Source organism: Zophobas morio, unplaced genomic scaffold (genome assembly GCF_036711695.1).
Source record: "Zophobas morio isolate AGI-343-1 ecotype UQ-CSIRO unplaced genomic scaffold, CSIRO_AGI_Zmor_V1 ptg000087l, whole genome shotgun sequence".
Lineage (NCBI taxonomy): Eukaryota > Metazoa > Arthropoda > Insecta > Coleoptera > Tenebrionidae > Zophobas > Zophobas morio.
In genome coordinates this window covers 193173-215009 of record NW_026972192.1, presented here as the reverse complement: position 1 = coordinate 215009, position 21837 = coordinate 193173, and the positions used below count along the sequence as shown (strand labels likewise).

The 21837-nt window shown below is 34.9% G+C and overlaps 2 protein-coding genes across 2 annotated transcripts; one reads left to right on the top strand and one right to left on the bottom strand.

Annotated features, from left to right (window-relative positions):
• The first annotated feature begins 3591 nt into the window (after positions 1-3591).
• LOC135144232 (fibrinogen silencer-binding protein-like) lies at positions 3592-5003 on the top strand. Its single transcript, XM_064076213.1, has 4 exons — positions 3592-4299; positions 4362-4445; positions 4503-4655; positions 4707-5003. The coding sequence occupies exons 1-4, from the start codon at positions 3877-3879 to the stop codon at positions 5001-5003; spliced, it is 957 nt and encodes a 318-aa protein (XP_063932283.1). The 5' UTR covers positions 3592-3876.
• Positions 5004-5005: 2 nt separating this feature from the next.
• Positions 5006-6605, bottom strand: LOC135144231 (putative nuclease HARBI1). The gene is made up of 4 exons (XM_064076212.1): positions 6125-6605; positions 5777-6063; positions 5527-5724; positions 5006-5470 (listed from the first exon to the last, which is right to left on the bottom strand). Exons 1-4 carry the CDS (start codon positions 6346-6348, stop codon positions 5073-5075), a joined length of 1107 nt encoding a protein of 368 aa, XP_063932282.1. The 5' UTR covers positions 6349-6605; the 3' UTR covers positions 5006-5072.
• Positions 6606-21837: the final 15232 nt, after the last annotated feature.

Here is a 21837-nt window from a genome sequence, read left to right as displayed (position 1 = left end):
GCAATGAAAAGTGGTTTTTATGTACTGTAACCTCATTTGACATACACCTTGTAAAACTTTTATGACTTAAGCGGCTTAAACCAAAGCCCGTTATAAGTCAAACTGGCTACTGTATTACTTAACTCAGTTCACAGCTCCATTATGCCAACAATGGACAGTAATAAACCTTGCGGTTCGGGTCCACAAAGCTTACAATAGCCAGGCTTAAGAGGCTTAACTCATAAAAGTTTTACAAGGTGTATGTAAGAGTGTTCCGCGCTGTCATTGGCTGCAGTGACGGAACTCATGTGCCCATAATTTCTGTGGGAGGAAATAATGCAGAACTGTCTCGGAACACGAAAAATTATTTTTCTGTCAACGTCTAGGCAGTCTGTGGTGCAAATTATTGATACGAGATACTGATGCCAGATGGCCTGGATCAACACATGATAGCATAATTTGGAATGCCTCACTTTTACAAGCCAGAAGTGAAAACACATAATTTACACCTAGTCTCTTACTAGGTGTGACAGCGCCTATGCACTTTTTCTTGCTTCTATAACCGAAAAATGTAAAATCATTACAAAAAAAATAATAATAATAATAATAATATCCTTGCTTTGCCATAAATCACATGCTACACTCCAGTGTCAATGTCAAACAACTAGCAGTCCACGCAGACGCATTCCACTTTCCACTCAGGTTGTTTTAAAGTGGACAAAAGTACTTTGACGTCTTCTGTGCTACTCCCACAAACGTAAATTAATCTCCTCAACCATATTTTTCGTTACACAATTCCAATATCGGAAGAACCGAACCCTTCGGATTCAAACAAACTTTTTAATAAATTGTTGAGACTTCACTTGTCAGATTATAATTCTAACCTTATTTTTTTTCTTCACCCTAAAAAAACCCCTAGGCATGTTGCCATTTATATTTTCAGATAAGAGTGCGGCGTTGGTGGACCTTCACACCTTAGTATAGTGTTTGCCATTTCTATTGAAACACCACTTTTTAATCGTAAATTTGGCAACGTTCATATTCAGACAATTTTCTAACTAAAAGCCGTTGTCAATCAACCGAAAGCTGTTACCAATCGCTAAATTTTGAGCAAAATCAACAGGTGGTGTTTCAATAGAAATGACAAAGACAATAGATTCTCCTCTTCCCTACTTCTCACTATAAAAGTGTTTAGATTGGATTACATGAATTCAAATAAAGTTCACTTTTAGTTGAAATTTTTTATTGTTCATGAAATCAATATCAAAATGAGTAACAATCCAGCTTTATTAAGTGAGATCGCGAAGAAAAAGTGATGAACAAAATTATTGTGAACATTTTTTAGTACATTATTATGAGAGAATGAGTGGGAAACATTTTATGCTGAAACTAAACCTTCTCTACATTTTACCTATATTGCGAACGAAACCCATAATTTTTACATACTTATGTCAATAGTGCGTCCGCTTATTTGGTGTTTATAGAGCCAATGATGGAAGAGAGGCTGTAGAAAACATTAAATTCATAAAAAAAAAGAACATCATGCGAATTTTGTAAGTTCGCTCAGAGAATATTTTTGAAATGGGGCAAATTGGTGCGAATGGTGTATTTCACAACCTTATTTGAAATAAAAAATTACGTACAATGTTGTATCGAGATCCGCAACCTGCTACGCATCTAGAACGCATAATGAAAGACCACTAATTTTACTTCGAAGAAGGGGTAAAAGAAGCTGTAACCAACTTCTTTGCGAACAAGACAAAGATTTTTTTTAATTGTGTAACAGCAGGGACACATCGAGAGACGTTATTAAAAAGAAAACAGGAAAACTAATACATTTCAACATTTCGTATCTTGATATCCTCTCTCGAAGATACATAATTTCAAACTTAAAAAATTATTTTTGGAGTAAAGTTGCGAAAGATTAATCTGTTGAGCATCACAGCAGCTAAACTATTACTACTGCTTCCAGATAGAAGAACTACAGCAGATTAAACTGAAAGATTTTTCAACATGATCACCGTAAACACTCCTTTAATTTGTAAGAAAATGGTTTCAGAAAAATAATGTCGCAGTTTGAATGATCTAGCTAGTCGCAAGATTTAAATTCAATGGAACTACTGTAGAAAACGTAGAACGAAGAATGTCACAAAATTTCAGGACTAATGGTGAACTCAGAAATAAAATTATAGAAGATTGGCAAGGAATTCCACAGAATGTTATTAACAATTTCATGAACTATGCCTAAGCGATGTTTAGCAGTCATATAGAAACACTGGCTAAGAAAGTTCGTAAACTAAATATTTTGAAATTCTGTTACATTGTAACGGACGATAAATTAATTATTTTTGGAGATGTCAATATGAGTCAGAACCATCACCCCCGTAGTAAGAACAATCGTCATTAAATCAAGGTTGTCCTTGTGAATCCTTATGACTTCACACCAAGCTAATCAAAGTTTATAATTTAACAGTTAAATACTGGCGCCACTGTCGTCATGATGTTTTTGTCCAGTTTTATAGTTCATAGTTTAAATTGGAAATAAAAAGCTTTTAAAAAAAGATGCTGTCCCATCGATTTTTAATTTTCCACAACATCTGCAAAGGAAGATTTCGTCGAGAAAAATTATTTCAGACGCACGGAAGTAAGGTTCTGTAACCGTTTATGGTAATATTTGGGACATAATGCATGTTTTCTAGGAACCAATGGACACTTCTTGCAATGAAATTAATAAGGTTGTTGATGTTAATAGTTCGGCCAAAAAAGCTTCAGATATATGTACGCAAAAACCAAATTTTATATCCAAATCTCAGGCATATTTAAAAATAAAACGTAATTTAAAAGAATTTAAACAGAAAGTAAAACGTAGGGACACAAACATTAAAAACATGAATGACTTGATAAAACGTTTGAAAAACAATAATAAATCATCTGTATCCCTTGAAGAAACTTTGAAAAATAATTTTCAAGGTTTATCGCTAGAATTGTCTAAAAATGAATCTGTCAATTCTAAATGTGCAAAGAGTCAGAGAAGATATTGAAAAGCAATGTAAAAATTTGCCCTTACTCTTTATTTTTATTCCCCTTAGGCACTCCATTTCGTTCGTAATAAACTTTGCCTTCCTCACAGCAGCACAATTAGAAAGTGGTTGTCATCAGTTAATTGTAAAGTTGTTTTTTTAACTGAAGTGTTTGAATTTTTAAAACAAGAAAATTTCAAACCTGATTGTTTGTATTTAAAAGACGTTGCGTTAATCTTTGATTCGATGGCCATAAGAAAAGCACTTGAATATATATGTATATGATGAAAAAAATGGTCTTTCAAATAGTCTCGTATACAATAAAATTCCAATCCAATTGCTTATTTTTTTGTAAATAAAGTAACAGCAAAGCTGCATAAACAATTTATTTTGTTAGCAGTTGAAAATTAGATAAAATTGGAATTAAGATTAGATCAATTACTTGTGACGATTGTCCAACTAATATGTCAACTTTTATGCCCGTTTGCACCAGTTCTGGTTAAATGTGGCCGTTTGCTAACCACCGTTAAAGTTAACCATAGGGCTAAACAAGACTTGCTTTGCACCGCGCGTTACAAGACCCAATGTTAACTAACCAAAGGTTAATACACGCGTTGTTTGGCAACGTCGCAAATTTGAGGGTATTTGATGATAGCCGTTGGTAGCATTGGTGTGCGCACATGGTTTTGTGTACCAAACAGAGACTTTAATTAAAGTCGCTGGTACCAAAGAGGTTAGAGACAGCTGAATCTGCTGTTTACTCTTCGTTCAGTGAGTACATTTTAGCGCATCAAACGAAAGCGACTCTTGATTACTTATTACCTTGTTACTAGTGATGTAAGTATTGTTGCTTTAATTGCAGTCAGTTTTTTAAGTTATGGAAGGCAGAGGAAAAAAAAGGATGCGTGCACCAAACTTTTCCATTGACGAAAAGTTGCGAATTTTATACGTTATAGAAAAGTATAAGGATGTGGTTGAGAACAAAAAAACCGACGCTCTAACGTGGCAAGAAAAAAATGCAGCGTGGACTAAAATTACTGCTGAGGTAAACTCAAATGGTAGTGTACCTCGCACAGTGGAAAATATTAAAGGTTTCTTTGAAAACCAAAAAAGAAGTACTAATAAAAAAGCTGCAGTTGAAAAAAGGCAGTTGAGGCGAACCGGGGGAGGCAGCACAACTGCTATTGTAGATGATCCCACATTTGGGATCACTATGGAAATTTTAAATAAAAAAAATATTTATGGATTACAAAACCTTTATGATGGAGATGGCGACGATTTAGATCCTGGCAATTCAAAAGTAAGAATAAAGTTATTTATGTGGTGGTGTACAATAAATATATAAAAATATACATATTGTAGGTTGATGAACAAACATTCCAAGGCGCAGCAAGTACTTGCGAAGAATACGAAGATACTTTACAGGGGCCCTCTATTAATTCAAAGGTAACGTTATAAAGCAAATATTGCAAAAATGTAAATGTTTACATTTTATACTTTCAGGTTGAAAACTCGACAGATTGGGGCAATTCATGCCCAGCCCAGTTGCAGGCTCCAATGAATCCCAAACTGGCGGCACTCATTGACAGGCAAACACAAAAACAAATTGAAGTCCCTGCAACTCCGTCAACGTCAACTTCATTTACTAATAAAAAAGTAAGTTGTAGTTTTTCTTTTATTAAAATTTAACAATTATGCACATTACAGCAAGAAAATACATCACACTCAAGGAGAAGACCATCTTTGCACTCTTCAACAAATGTGGCCAGAAAATATGAAGAAGTGGCAGAAAAGAAAAAAACATTATATGATATTCAAATTTCCATTTTTCGAAAATTTCAAGAGCAGCAGGAGGAAATGGCTCGTAACTATCAGCATGATTTAGAAGAGAGAAGAAAACATGACGAAAAGATTCGTTCTCTACAAATTCAAAAAGAAGTGTTGGACATTGAAATAAAAAAGGCCCAATTAATAGCTCTACGGAAAGGGATAGAAAATGAATAACATTATTAGTGTTATTAATATTGTATTTTATAAGTATTAATGCTAACAAAATGCTAACTATAAATTAATTCATAAATTTCCAAAATAATTTTGAATCAGAAAATCCCTCGTTCCATCCACATGCCTTCGGTTCCTAATATCCCCAGGTGCAACTATTTGCCCATCCTGGATTAGCCTTTCTAGCTGCTCTTCATTAACCAATTCAGGAAGAGGTGGAGGCACATTATCATTGTGGCGGAGTGCCAAATTATGTAAGACACTTGCAGCTACAATGATAATTAAACATGTGTCAACTTTTAGCCTACACCCATAAGCTAGTATAGGGAATCTTCTCTTTAAAACGCCAAAACATCTTTCGATAACATTCCTAGTCCTAATGTGGCTTTCATTATATAACTGCTCTGGAGGTGTTCTCGGATTTAATAGGGGTGTCACTAAATACTTCCCATTTGCATAGCCACTGTCACCTAAAAATGTTATAAATAAATTTGAAGGTAAAAAAGTAATAGGTCTTATATTTTACCAAGAAGTAGACAATTAGGATATACATTGTCCTCAAAATCATCTTTAATACGGCTATGGTTAAAAATATTAGAATCATGGGCAGACCCTGGCCATCGAGCAACAACATTCATTATTTTCAAATTGGCATCACAAATCACTTGAGTGTTGATAGAAAAGTACTGTTTTCTATTGCGATATATTTCTCCATCAACTCCACCTAAAATTTACAAATAACTGAAAATTTCAATAAAATATATGAAAAACATTACCGGGAGATTGAATTTTTACGTGGGTACAATCAATGGCCCCTACAACTTTTGGAAATCCGCTAATAGAAAAAAAGTTCCGTTGATTTTCACTCATTTCGTCATTTGTACTAGGAAATTTTATATGTTGTCGATACAATCTTGCAATTGCTTCGGAAACTCTTTTCACAATTCGTGACACTGTCGACAAATGCATCCCCATAAAATCAGCTATGTTCTGAAGGTGTCCTCCTGTCGAAAACACTCGCAAACACGTCAAAATCTGATTCATGGGCGAAACAGCATTATTCCTAAAAGCAAATTCGATTGTTGTTTTGGTAACAAATATTTTTACATAGGTAATATTCTTACATATCAGATGGGAATTCCAATTCACGTTCAATCGATATTAATAGATCGAGAACACACGCTCTGGACAGTCGAAATCGACGACGAAAAGCTGCATCGTCCAGAGTATCAAAGTGGTTATGACGCGTATAAAGTTGTCGAGGCAAACCATTGAAGATGAAGTCGAGTACTTCAACATCCTCCACATCCTCCTCATCCTCATTAATTCTTATTTCAATTTCCATCATTTTTCTTTTTTTCTACACAACGATATGGCTCACACACCAAAGACGCCACTTGCCACACTTGTAAGATATATTTAATAAGAGCTGCACAGCTGATCACGCGCCGCCATCTTTACAAATAGTGTCTGTTAACTTAACCACCGCTTAACCACCACCCAATCTGCCGATTAAATTTGGTCGTCGTTAGTTCGAGTTAACTTACGGTTAGTACGCGGTGCAACGAAATTAACAAAATAACGGCCGGTTAAATTTTAACCAGAACTGGTGCAAACGGCCATTAGACTTTTGGGTTGCGATTTGTCTTCTGACGACAAGATGATTACTAAATTTTTAACCCAAACAACAATAATATAGATATACATTGCATTTTGTATCCGTGTCATATTTTAAAACTTTTACGAAATACATTTACAGAAATGTCAATATCTTCTCCTGCAGTCCAAATTTCTTTTAAATATATTCAAAAGTTACATGAGTTCCAAGAGCAGGAGGATTGAAAATTGGCAAATTCATTGTCAATAGCTCAAATAAATTTTTATAAAAAAATGTTATTGCCAAACATGAAACAGATGAATTGGTTTCAACTTTACGAAAGACTGAATTTTCAATACTCATTGATGAGTCGGCAGATATTTGTGATAAAAGACATATGTGCTTATTAGCCCGTTATGTTAATCCTTGTTAGGTGCAATAGAAACGAGACTGCTAGAATTAATTGAAGTCAATGCTATAGACTGTACAGCGCAGAAGTTATATACAGAATTTAAAAACTGCCTTAACATATATGAAATTCCTCTAAAAAATGTAATTGGAGTGTGACATCTGTATTGTGGAGAGTTTAGTTCATCCACCAGCAAAAGGAACCATAACGTATCTGATTTGAATTTCATTTTACGACCTTTCTATAATTTGGAAAATTCGTTGTCACCTGCTTCAACGACATCATTAAACAGTTTGGCTGCCGATGAAATCTAAGATTATCTGATAATAGTTTAACTTCTATCTCTGTTCGACTCCTTCACAGTCATCTACATCGTTAAATTAAATTATATCCAAAGAACACCAGAATTTTTTTCTAGATAAAGCACTAAGTAGAGTGCTTTATCTAGAAAAAATTCGGTTATTTATTTATTAGTACTAGATTTTGTACCTGTTCCCTACAAAAGGGAAAATGCTTTCATTGGTAATCCCACAGCAAGGAATGAACCAACTACTTTTAATTTTGTAAGTTGATTTACATTCTTATATTGTTCTGTTCTGTATTTTTTGTTATGGCAAATAACATTTACTATGCTATTATGTTTCGCTAAAAACGTCAGTTGTTGCAAACAAAGTCCTTTGAAACGTCATTAACCCTACCCTACAGAACAATCTACTATCAATCATTGTTGAAGAAGAATTGCGAACCCATTTGGATAAAAGATGAAATAAATTATTTTTTAAAACCATTAGCTTTGGAGAAATAAAAACTTTTTTATAGAATTCCTTGAAGACGGTTTATTCAACTCGCACGCCATATTAAACAGTTATTTCCAATTGAAAGATTAATTGATACATTATACAATGTACATCAACGTGAACAGAAAATACAAAAAGTGTGAGCTTGGAAAAAAAATGTATAAATACCACAATAGTAGAAAAACATTAAGGCAGTCTGGTATTTTAGAGAATAAAGGCGACAGCAGCAGTACGTTTTCTTTTTTAAACAATAGAAATTTTATAATGTACCAACTGTATTTATAGAAACCTCGGAAGAGGAATCGAATGCAGAAGACGATAACTATGAGAATATCGTACAATGGTTAGAAATAACTACGAATTGTGGCCACAAGTGATTGAACATTGGAAGGAAACATCGAAGACTAGGCTAAAAAAGTACAACGAGAATCAGCCTACAATATTTGAATATCTAACAATATTCCCTGCACTTAAGAGACCTCTTGGATACACTTTAGTACGCAAGCTATTGGAAATTATTATTTTGTACGAATATATCTTGAATTTCATTTACATTTATGTTATAACATGAAATTTATAATTGCGTACCCTTACCTGTTTAGGTTAGTGCCTAATAGATTCATTCACATTCGTGCTAGCGTGTTGTTAAGTTCACTTAAGTTTATGTTTCCCTGTGTTATTGTTTGCAATTAAAAAACAGTTCTTTTCAGAACTAAATAAATTATTTTTTTTATTTTTAAGGTAAATAAATGGCAACTGTCTAATAAGCAACAAAAGAAAACACAGATAACTTAAGCGTTATGAATAGATTCGTGTTTTGTGTTTATTGGGTTAATTCAAACAATTTCTTTAAAAAGGTCCATCATTTTCAATGCAAATTCATGGTGTACACGGGAAGAGGTCACCTGAAAAAGTCGTTATCTATCTTTTAGATGGCATATTAAATGTTGGACATTCTTTATACATGGGCAATTTTGACAATAGTCCGGCTCTTGCCAAAACGTTGCTGAAACAAAACACTCATTGGACAGGCACACTCTCCATAGACCGAAAAGACTGTCCAGCTTAAGACAAAGAAAAGAGATTGAAGATGTTCAGACGGGGTATTAGTGGCAAATGGAAGGATAAGAAAGATGTGTGTTACATTTCTAGCGAGTATGATGATACCATGTTAAATGTTGCAAGCAAAAGAAGAGTTATTAGAAAAAAACCTTTGCCTATAATCCGATATAATACATCCATGGCAGGAGTAGATACGCTGGATCAACTACTATCATATTATCCACGTGAACAAAAACTAGAAGGTGACCGAGAAAAGTTTTCATTCATCACTTTCAAATGATGGGTAATCAATGCTCATCGTCTCTGCAATAAATCTTTCGATAAAAAGATGAACTTGTGTGATTTCAGAATTGCGGTAATAATCAAAATGTTACCAATACCAACTCTGGTTCTGGAGAATAAGCCAAAATTTGATGCACATTATTTGGTCAAACGTGAGGAGAAAACCTCGTCTGGAAAAATAAAGGGAAAAGTTTGCAAGATGCATTACAAAACGAGTGACCGCACGGATACAATATACGTTTGCCAGAAATGCTCTTTATTTTCGTTCTTTGCTTGTGCTTTTGCCTTCCTTGGAGGACCGACTAATTCTATCTTCTCCTTTCCCTAATCCCGAGCTTGTTTGATCACCCTGGAGACCAACGAGTTTCGAGCAGGAAAACTGTAAGGGATGTAATCCGTCGAGGTCAGACTAAATATATTTTTTGATTATTATTATATTTTTTTATTTGTTTGTTAAAGTTATTTTGTTTTGTTTGGTCCATCACATAAGCCAACACTTAAGTTTGGTATATTTTTTTTTAATTTGGTAAAATTAGTACCGGTTGAATTTGATCAAACACTTCCGTAATACAAATAAATTCGCACCGCTGTCGGCAAGAAATTGTATCCTTTTACCAACCGCACTAGTGGACAGTCACTTTTTCACATAAAAATGCCGTCCTACAAAATTATGATGAAACTTTGTAAGTCGGATCTCCAAAGTTATACTACAATTATAAACTTATCAGGACTGTACATTGAAATACCACTACGATGAAGAGATTTTTTTAATGGTTTCAAAGCAGAAACACATGGATGGAGATGATAAAAACTTTTTGGGGTAAACTTGCGAAAGATTAAATAAATAAATAAATAAATAAATAATTTTTATTTGTACTTTAACACTACATTGGTTTTGTACACGTCAAATTTGTAAACATACATTAAGATATGACAACAATATCACATAATTTCATAGATCCACGGACTATCTTTTAGAAAATCGTCTATCTCATAATACGCCTTACTTAAGAGCACTTTTTTAATAGTTTTCTTAAAAATACCTATTTTTAGCTCTTTTATTTGAGCTGGCAGCTTGTTGTAAAATTTTATGGCATAGAATTCAACTCCATTTTGTGTCTTGGTTATTCTACATCTCCTAGGACAAAGTTTATCATTATGTCTAGTGTTATAACTATGTACATCATTATGGCGATTATAATTATCCAAATTACATTTAATGTAAGTGAGGCAATGAAAAATATACAGGCTAGGCAGTGTGAGTATTTTCATATCAACAAATTTATTTCTGCAATCCTCTCTGAAACCTAGTTTTGCCAAGATACGAATTGCCTTTCTCTGTAAACGAAATAACCTATGACGAATGGCAGAGTGACCCCATATAATTATACCGTATGATAGATGTGCTTCCAAAAGCGCGTAGTAAGCCGCCCGGAGAGTGTCATGGCTAACTTGTTCTTTAAGATTATTTAGAAGAAAAATAGATTTCGAGATTTTATTTGCTAAAAAGTTACCATGTACCGCCCATGTAAGTTTGGAATCGAGATATATTCCCAAAAATCTAACTGAATCATTGAAATTTGGTGGGACTTCAATTCTCTTTAAAGTAAAGATAACATTTACCGATTTTTCCATGTTTAGGCATAGATCATTATTATTGAACCACTCCAAGGCCTCCGACCGGGCCAAAGCTCCAGCCCGACAAACAGATTCAATCTCCGACACCTCACTAGCCAGGGTTGTATCATCAGCAAAAAGTGTGGTTTTACTAGTTAAGCAGAAAGGCAAGTCATTGATAAAAATTAGGAACAGCAAAGGACCCAGAATAGATCCTTGTGGAACGCCACGACTAATTGTCAAACACTGTGACAGTTTTCCTTTTACTTTAACAACCTGGCACCTGTTTTCTAAGTATGATTTTAGAAGTTTGACACTTGAGGAATCTAAGTTATACATGTTTAACTTGTCTAAAAGAATTGGATGGCTAACACAGTCGAAGGCCTTGGAGAGGTCCAAAAACGAAGCAACTCCAATCCTACCCCGTTCAAAGCATCTGCCAACAAAATCCACCAATCCTCGTACAGCATCGCTTGTATTACGTCGCTTTCTGAAGCCAAATTGGTCATCTGAGAACAATTTGTTGAGTTCTAAATAATTCTCTAATTGATCGAATAAAATCCTTTCAAATATCTTAGCAAAAATAGGAAGCAGCGCAATTGGTCTATAATTGGTGGGATCCTGTGTATCTCCTTTCTTGTAGATAGGAACTACAACAGCCATTTTTAAACAGTCTGGAAAGACTGAGTGTTTAATACACAAATTGATAAGTTTCGTCAGGGGAGATATAATTAAGTCCTTAATGCCTTTTATTATTTTTACATTAATACCGTATACATCGTTTGAACTTTTGTTTTTTAATTTATCTATAGCCTCCCGTACGTTGATAGGAGACACTTCAGTGAAGTTGAAACTACTGAAATTATGGCTGTAAGTGTTGATGCTAGATAGTAAGTTAAGTGATTGAGGGACATTATTTCTATTATTAAGAATCTTATTTGCCGCATTTACAAAAAAATTATTAAATGAATCACATGATACATCACAGTTCGTTTCTTTATCTACAGTTTCATATTTATTTCTATATTGGTTTAATACTTGCCACATTGCCTTGCTCTTATTAGCAGCTGTGGTTATGGTCTTGTTGTTATAAGCTATTTTTTTTTCATTAATAGTATTTTGATAAAACTTCTTAAATTTATTTCTGGCACGTTTACTTTCTTCAGTACCATATATATTATGAATCTCATGCAACAGATGTAGTGTAGAGCGTAATCTACAAAGCTCTTCGTCAAACCAGTTTACTTTTTTCCGTACATTAAATATAGGTACACTTTTCACAGGGAAAGCAGCATTTACATTTTGTTGTATTAGATCTACAAATCTATTAAATTTAGTATTGGCATCCAAAACATTGGACGTAATAAATCCCCAGTCTACCATTGACAACAACTGAAAAAGATTAAACTGCCCTGTAGGTGTTATTGGTCTTATTATTTTGTAAGAAGTGGCTTGACGTTTATTGTCATATGGCAACTGGAGGTTAAGCCTAACTCCTAAATGATCTGATAAACAAGTATCAATAGGCGCAACAATACAACAACAGGTGTCTATATTAGTAAATACATTGTCCAGGCATGAGTTTTTCCTAGTTGGGAAATTTACTAAATGTTGCAGACCATAACTTTGCATGAAGTCTAAGAATCTATGCTTGATTAATCTGTTGAGCATCACAGCAGCTAAAATATTACTACCGCTTCCAGATAGAAGAGCTATAACAAATTAAACTGAAAGAGTTTTAACATGATCACCCTAAACACACATCCGATTTGGCAAAATAGTGGTTTCGAGTTAATAATGTCGTATTTTGAATGATCTTGGGTTTAAATCCAACGTAGCTCTGTGAGGACGTAGAACGAAGTACACGGGTACAAAATTTCGGGAAGAATAATAAACTCAAAAATAACTTTATAGAAGTTCGGCAAAGAATTCCACAGCGTTATTAACAAATTCATAAACACTATGTGCAAGCGATGTTTAGCAGTCATACGAAGTAAAGGTAGTCCAACTAAATATACTACGTGAAATGGAAAGCGGAAAATCCTGTAATAGTACAAAATTTTAATAATTTTGTATGTACATGTGTTTCTGCCATATCAGTACGTTGGTCTTCTTTTGATACTTGCAATAGGTCGGTAATTATCAGAAAGTGCATTTTTTGAGACGCAAAACCGAATGCTCTCAAATCTTGTAAATATGTTAAGATTATCATACTCATGGTAAATCGTTAAGTTAAATTTATTCGTTTAGCCCCTCCCAAAAAATTGATGACGTGATCTCAAAATTTTTCCGCATAAATCCTCTCTGAAATATGCAAAATATTATGACTGCATACTTGTGGTTCATCGACGCACTTATAGTTTTTAGAATTATTTGTACAGGGTTACTCAAAAAAATAATGAAAGAGTAGATTTATCTTACTGAATAGGATCTAGAATCAGGAACTGCACAACCGAATGCTTTAATCAAAATATATCTGTTTATCCCCCCTCAAAAAATTGATGACGTCATCTCAAGATTTTGCCGAATAAATGCTATCCAAAATGTGCAAAATATTTTGTGGTTTATCATTTCATTAAAAGTTTTTAAATTTCTTATACAGGGTGACTCATAAAAATTAATGAATGAGTCCATCTACCTTGCTGAAACCGGGAATGGCTGACTCCATTTTCCCGAAAATTGGGGATAAGAATAAAATGTAAAAACTAATGCTTTTAAGGAAAGAAAGTCATACCAATTGTTGAGCAAGTTTTTACACATGACCAAATTTCAATAATGAATAAAAGAAGATTAAAAGACTCTTGCAAATTTATGAAATGGTCAAATAATACCACTAAAGCGTTAAGCTTGAAATTTAGTTGTGGTGGGGGCGGGTACGAGGAACTACTGAAACTTCCATCTGTACGAACACTTCAGAGAAGATTACAAAATCTTCGTTTTGGGAGTGGAATTCTTGAAGAAATATTTGATTTTTTGAAATTAAAAGTTGAATCTTGTTCAGTCAAATAAAAACGATTGTGTACTACTTTTAGATGAAATGGCTGTAACTCCAGCGAAGGTGTATAATGCATCACTGAACAAATATTTTTGGGACATAACCTTACCTGGTCATGTTTTAGTTTTTTTTACTCGCTGCGACAACTACAGGTCGGAAGCGAATAATTAGTTGCCCACTATTTTACAAATGATTCACTGGACGGATCTGTCTTTACAATAAAAAAACGCCAGCTCTTTTGGATATAAATATTTTCGGTACAACTTCCACCAATCAATGTGGTGAACTTGGGGTGTAATGGTAGGAAGGCACCATAAGGTAATAATACAATCCCACGTCATATACTCATATCCAAGTAAGGTGAAGATGTATATATTTTTGCGGACGTCCCACATCTTTTTGAAAATATTAAAGCAATGCTAATTTCTAATAAAATTATTACAATTCCTGAAGACATCCAAAAAAAATTTCATCTGAAAAGTGGACAAGTTGTATCAACACACATTAATGAAGTTGTCACCCACCAACAAGACCTTAAATTTAAGTTAGCGCCAAAACTAACTGAAGAAGATTTAATACACAACCACTTTAAACAAATGAAAGCTATGACATCAACAAATGTCAGTCACAGTGTAAGTAGTGCTCTCAAGTTGTTATCAGATTGGTTAAAACAACCTGCTTATCTGACCACTGCTTGATTAATAGATCAAGCTGAACAGTAGTTTTATGACATCACGACATCCGTCATGTGCACTCAGCAACATAGATTTGACAGCATATAAATGAAGCCATTCAGTTTTTAAAAGACTATGGCTTTATTTGGAACAATGAAGGTCCATTCTACAAAAGTATGGAAGCCGTCTCAAACAGCAGTATTAATATCAAGTCAGTCAGTGCTACAATTATACGTGAAATTGCTGGAAAATAAAAAGTATGAATTCGTTTTGACAATTAGATTTTCCCAAGATTATTTGGAAAATCTTTTTTCTGCTTTGAGAAACAAACAGATAATACCCAATGCAATTCAATTGAAAAATCACGTAAAACGCGTATTTAAAAAATCCGCCTCGAAGTAGCTATGATGAAGATCATTCTCGATCTATGCATCGACCAGGAAGAATGTCTTCCAACCCGCGCCGTTCACAGCGAACCAAGAGCTCCAGCTCCCAGCCTTCGACGTCGAAACGACCATGTAAAAAACCCGGTGAGTCCAATTTAAATTTTAGGCATGGAAATCCCAAACCAAAACCAACCACCAAAGTAGTTACACTCCTTTTTTTACCAACGAAAGGGGGGCGTGTAACGAAGCGAATTTTCGCGGGCCGGAAACCGTGACGCGTACCGCGAGAGCCGGGGGTAAATTCGCGATCGCCGCGCCGCCGCGGCAAAAGGAAGAGGAATCTGGTCTGAAGTCTTCGGTAGTGCGGAAGTGCAATGGCGTTTCTTTTCGAAAAAGTTTTTGAGTATTGTAGAGAAGTAAGCAGTTTCGACCCTCAGACCACCGTAAGTACCTTTTTGGGTCGCCTGCCTGTTTTGTACCAGTTTTCGAATCGCCGCCCCCGAGCAAGAAACCGTATCACCGTCACCGGTTTTTTTTTGTCACCGTCAGAAGTCGAAACCGTCGTGCACGCGTCGTTATCGTCACCGCGCTCCCCTAGCGGGTCGCCGTGCCGTCTTCGCGCGATTTCCAGGTCTCAAGGTCGCCGCCTCCAGAGCCAGGAGGAACGACCGTGCCGGACATTTAATTCGTTTCGTTTATTTGTGTTTGTAAAACCGATTTGTAGTTATTTAAGCTGTTCAGTCGTAAGATTTATTAGTTTAGATCGTGTAGCAGGTGGCAGGAAATAAACCCTATTTATTGTTATAAAATATCCTTGCCGTTTTATTTTATTTTTATTCTCATGTTTTCGCCGAGGCTCACCACCTGAATTCCGTGTCTCCGGCTTTAGAGCACCCCGCCGCTCCCTTTCCCGGAGAGGGAGCTGGCGCCCGAGCGACCGCCGCTCCTGACCGAAGGCGCTACCCCCGGCGGCGTGAAGGTCGCCGCATAAGCTTGGTCGGCCAGACGTGTTTCTGATATCAGCGATACTAGTCGACCCAAAGCTTGGCACCCAAGTACGCCGCCACCACACGTTATCGGCGAGATTCCGGACCGTCACCGTCCCGTCCCCTCCGGAATTTCGTCGCACCACTAGTATGTAAATCTATTTATCAAAGGCTTTTTAATGATTAAGTAGGTATATTGAGATAGGTTCACCATTTTTGTAATATTTTAGATGTTTAAACTAAGGTGGCAGGTTATCCTAATGTGGGTTGCAGTTTTAAAGATGGGTATTACGTGCTGAATAACAATTTCTGCTTCCATTAAAAAAATATATTTAAAATAACTTCCTACTTTTTTGTGAATAATCTTATTAGTTAAAGAACTAAAAATTTTAAAGTCTTTGTGGTTTACATCATTTTAATTGCGTTGTTTTTAGACTCCAGACCACGAAGTGGAATGGAGGAAAATTGCAAAAGATTTTAATGAACTATGGGTCTTACTGTTATAACTAGAGAGGATAGAACAGCATTAGTCCAGTCAAATTAGAGATCAACTTCGGAATGAGAGATAATAAGCTGAATTTTGGTATATACCTTCATTTTGGAGTTCTAAAAGTTGTGTCAAAAGACTTATAAAATCTCGTGTCTGCGTCGTGAGTTACTCCAGGTCAAATGTCAAAAAAAAAACTGTTTTTCGCGATTATCTCGGTTTCTACTGCTCCAATGAAGTTAACATTTATCATAATTGTAGAGCACAAAATTTGTCCCAAATTTGAAACATTTTTTGATGCGGTCAATCGTTTTTGAGATAGAGGGCGGTGAGAGCGCAGCGCTCATCCATACGTACTATAGTGCAGTAAAGAGGCAAAATGTATTATTCTACATTTTATGTAATTTCAGAAACCACCACAAAACAAAAACTGGTTCAAGTTGAATTTGGATTTGGAGGAAAAAAAACATGTGTGGTGGATTGTCGAAGAGTCATGAATAATAGTTTAAAGAAACGCAAAGTACCGTTTGCCAATGAAATTGAACCAATTTCTGCTGATTCTGGAAATAAAGGCACAAATGAAACCACAAATGATTCGTTAAAGGCTGTTAGAGCTGAACATTCTTATGCATGCAATTCCCCAAAAATTGCAACGGGAAAAATTACTCATCTGGTGAAATTACTAGAGAGTGAGTGCAAGAAAACAAAATTGCTTGTACAAGATGTGCATCGATTAAAACACCAAAGATACAAACAAGAAAAACACAAACAATTAAAACAGGAAATGAAAAGCTGCCATTGTAAGGTTGTTCAAGAAAAGTTAAGTGAAACTGTCCAGCAAATTATTTCGCTAAACAAAGTGAACAAGGTTAAGCAGCGTCCCCCTTTAGTCAAACAATTTCCAGTTTCAATGAATTTTTATTCATCACATGGATACAATTTTCTACGAAATTTTTTTCGGTTGCCAAATGCAAGGTCCGTTCGTCAGTGGGCCTCTACCATTAATGCAAAAGCAGGGTTTACAAATGAAACTCTTTTGCAAATAAAAGAAGAAGTGACAAATTCACATTACAAAACATATGCTACACTTATGTTTAATGAAATGGCAATTAAGAAACAACTTGATTACAATAAAAAAGAAGGTAAATAACTGTTTTAAATTAACTCTTGTACTTATAATTTATTATATTTTTGTTTGTCCCCAGTCTTTGGCTATTGCGATTTTGGTGAAGAAGTTGACACACTAGAAGGCAATCGTCTAGCAAAGGAAGCTTTGGTGTTTTACTGCAAAGCAATGAATGCTTCATGGAAGTTTCCAGTGGGTTACTGCTTAAATGATGGCTTTACTGCAGAAACAAAAACACTTATTGTGATGGAATACATAAAGAAATTGCAGGAAACTGACGTTATTCTAACAGCACTGGTCCTGTATGTAGTTTTACATATTACTTAGAAATTTATTGGATCAAACTGGAACGTTCAAAGATAATAAAGGTGGAGTAATCCAATGGACATATTTTGTCTTATTGAACAATCTCAAAAAGCATAAGAGTATTCATTGTGAAAACAGATTGCGGGATAAACATATTCATTTTGAAAATCAAAATATGAGAGTTTCTTTGGCAGCGCAAACCTTTAGCAATTCTGTTGCAAATGCATAAGTTTTTTTGAGAGACATCGTTAAGGATGTTGGATTTCAAAACGTTGGACCTACAATTAAATTTATAAAGATTGTGGACCAAACATTTGATATTTTAATCCGTATTAATATTTGGGGCAATGGAACAAAAATGCCCATAAAAAAATATAATAAAGAATTTATTAGAAGTCCCTTGAAATGTGCAATTGATTATTTTAAAGGTTTGCGATTTTCTGATGGGATTTATTCTGGATTGCTACAGTGTCTATGCCAGAAGAAATGGTTTTGCCAAAAGAGCCTCTTCTACAATATATACTTTGTAGAAATCTAAGTCAGAATCATTTGGAAAAGTTTTGCAATTTTGTTAGGTTTGTATGTATATTTTACTCTTTATTATTAAGTCTTCAGCCAGGTTATACGAAATACTGTTGCTTTTTTTGTAAAAGGGACAGCAGAAACAGAACTCTACATTACATAAACAAAGATTGGCCTAAACTCGAATCCTTTGAAGTAGGCAAACATGTTAAATACACACCTTTGATTGATCCTGAGAAAGTCATCATACCCCCTTTACATACTAAACTGGGATTAATGAAAAATTTTGTAAAGCCCATGAATAGAGACGGCGATGCATTTCTTTATCTTAAGTCAAAATTTCCCAAATTCGGTGATGCAAAAATAAGGGAGGGTGTCTTTGTTGGACCTCAGATAAGTTATTCAACGATTCTCAGTTTGATGATGTGTTAACTAGATTAGAAAAGAAGGCATGGAACTGCTTTAAAATGGTGGCTACAAACGTAGAAAACATGTTTTCATCATATGAAAAATTAAAGTGTAAGATGTCCTTAAAAGTGCACTTACACATATACATTTATTCATATTCATTTATTACTACAATTATTACTACTTTATTTATAATACTACTAACAAACAAATATTTTTTTCTACTCCCACTTGTAAATAACTAATTTTGTACAATATGCTCACTGTGTAAATGATTCCTTACGCACAGTTGTGTGTAATGGCCGTGTGTAAGGAATAGGGAATTACTTGTTTTACTAAAAATATGTTGGCAGTACATCTCACCTCCTTATATCATTTATAGTGAATTGGAATAATATGAACAATGTTTTTTTATTTTCAAGATAAATCTAGTTAAGAGATATATTCTACATATATTATTCTTTTTTTTTGCATTAAATGAATCCTTTTTTTTATCTGCAGATATGAACTTTCTTCTTTAGTATATGCGCAGTAGCAGACCAGCGCATTTGACTTTTGTTGACAAAATAGGAAGGTTATGCCAGAGAAAAGTCTAAAGAAGGTATTTTGTGGATTGTGAATCTGATTCCGGTATTGTTTGAACGCTACCAAATATTGTCGACAAAGCTAATGTGGCGACAGATCACCTTGTGCCAGCAAAATCTAAAAAGCGATATGAAATAATCTATACCAAATTTATGGACTGGAGATTAAACAAGAGAGCGAAATCGTTTTCTGAGAACGTTGTTCAAAGCATTGTCCTTATGGGCTATGTATTCAATGTTACGTAGTATGTTAATTATTATAATAAAACTTAATAATGGTTTTTGTTAAAATGTGCTTTTTCTGGTGGTCGTAGAAAAAGTATAGTACATAACTCGAATGCAAACGCCTATTCGCAATTTTTGAACTCGTGCGTAATATGCTGTTTAATGTGATGGAATATACTATTACTACTATAGCACCTGGCCTTGTGTCAACTTTAGGTCGCCGGGGAGGTCTTCCGATAATTTACCCACCGCTTTTATGAAAATTAATCCAACGTTTCCTCGGTTTCGGGATTCGCTTCTTAGAGTTCGCGATACAGATGTTTTAGGTGAGTTTTTGGGACGTTTCCGAACCGCAACCACTTTAATCTGATCCCTTTATAGCAAATAATTTTACTTTGAGTTTATTACCTTTCATTAAGATACGCGTCCACTGAAGAGTTGCTTTCGCGAGAAATCGCGATAGTTCCTTTGAAAGGTTTATCCATTTGAGAGAATATTTCCTATCGTATTGTAAATAGGTTTCCCATTTACGTATCTGTGCCAATACTTCAATAGAGCTAATGATGTCTGAGAATTAAATTTCACTGATGTCTGAGCAAGTTTGAGGCAAGCCAAAAATACAAAGACCTACATTGGAAGTTTTTCAAATTAGGGGATATCGTCATGTGAAGAGTTTAGAATCCATCGAAAAAGCGTCCACTAAAATTTGTTTGCAGTTATTAACAGAAGGTAACAAATTATAATTGAAACTCTTCACTTTCGTACTTACTGTTTAGCATTTGTTTAGTATCAGGATAACAAAATGACATTTTATGTTTATTTACCTGCTGAACTTTCAGAAACCACCATGCATCTTAGGCAAACAAGAGCAACAAATCATGTTGTGATGGTTTCAACTATCAGGTTGAAGAAGCTCTCAAATGGCACATTACAAGCCTTGGCAATCGTTAATAAATGTGTTAATGACAATTTTATTGTTTTCTTTAATTTTTGCTTGTTTTTTCTTTTGTTTCAGGACTAACTTGGAGGATATTTGGAAAAATATAGTATTACATTCTAACAGTTCACCATATGCAAATGCCCTTACTGAGTTAACTGTGGAATTTAAGCAATGTTGTAGAAAGACATTTAAAAAACTGTACCCCTTTTGTTGTATGCAAAGTCACATTTTTGGAGCATCTAGCCCCAAAAATTGATATGGTCAAGCAAAAAAGACGTCATTGGAATAAATATAAAAATGTACGCTTAACACATCATTTAGACAAATACAAGGAAGTAAGACGCTTGGTAAAGACTGAAACACGCAAAGAATATTCCTGTTTTTTTTGCCAGTGCGAAACAGAATTCCAAAAATGTTTGGTCCTTTGTTAATGCAAAGAAGAAGGAAAGCAGGATTCCTGTAACTATGACCTCAGACGATAGCATATTAACATCTCCTGAAGATATCGTAAACGCCTTTGGAAGTTTATCTGCCAGTGTGTTTAGTAAAGAAAAAGAATGTCTGTGATGAGTATTGTGATATTAGTGATAGTATTTGCAGCTTCTGTGATAAAAAGTGATGTGCATCTCTGCATCCCATTACGGCTGTGATAACTTAGTACCTATTTTACACTTATTTAATATCGAAAATTGGGATATTCTTAAGGTTGTGAAAAAGATTAAGGCTAATAATGTATCCGGTCCCGACCATGTTCCAGCGTTTATTGTAAAAGATTGCATTCGTTGCTTTTTAACACCTTTGGTTTTGGTATGTACGCAAGTATTACACTAAGGGTACTGCGCATGCGTTAGGCTTGAATTGTAATGTTCGGCTTCTCAACGCTCTCTCATCCTCCAACCATCGAGCTGTTAACACAAGTCATTTCAACCTTAATATAGAATAATAACCAATGTGCGTATTATTACCAAACATACCATGGCGACGAGGATAAACTGAAGATAAGGTCAAAGTAGAAGTGAAGAAAAAAGTCGTGTAGAAGTGAAGAAAAAAAGTCGTAAGTACTATCTCCACAGAAACACGTGGTTAACCAATAAAAGCCATGATGGGAGAGACGAAGCATATTGGGTCAATGGAAAGGTACGACGCATCTATGGATTTTACTATTTATAATGAACTCTTCGAGCAATATTGTGATGCAAACGCTATCGAACCAACAAAAAAAGTTGCAGTGCTGATTAGTTATCTCTCAATGGAAACGTACAAAACGATACGGGACAGGTGCTTTCCGGACATGCCAAAAGACAAAAGCTACGAGGATTTGGTACAGTTGCTCAAGGAACAGTATAGTATCCCGATAAATGTGTTCAGGGAAAGGATAACATTCTACAAGGCAACGCAAAACACCGATGAAACATGTTTAGATTGGCACACGAG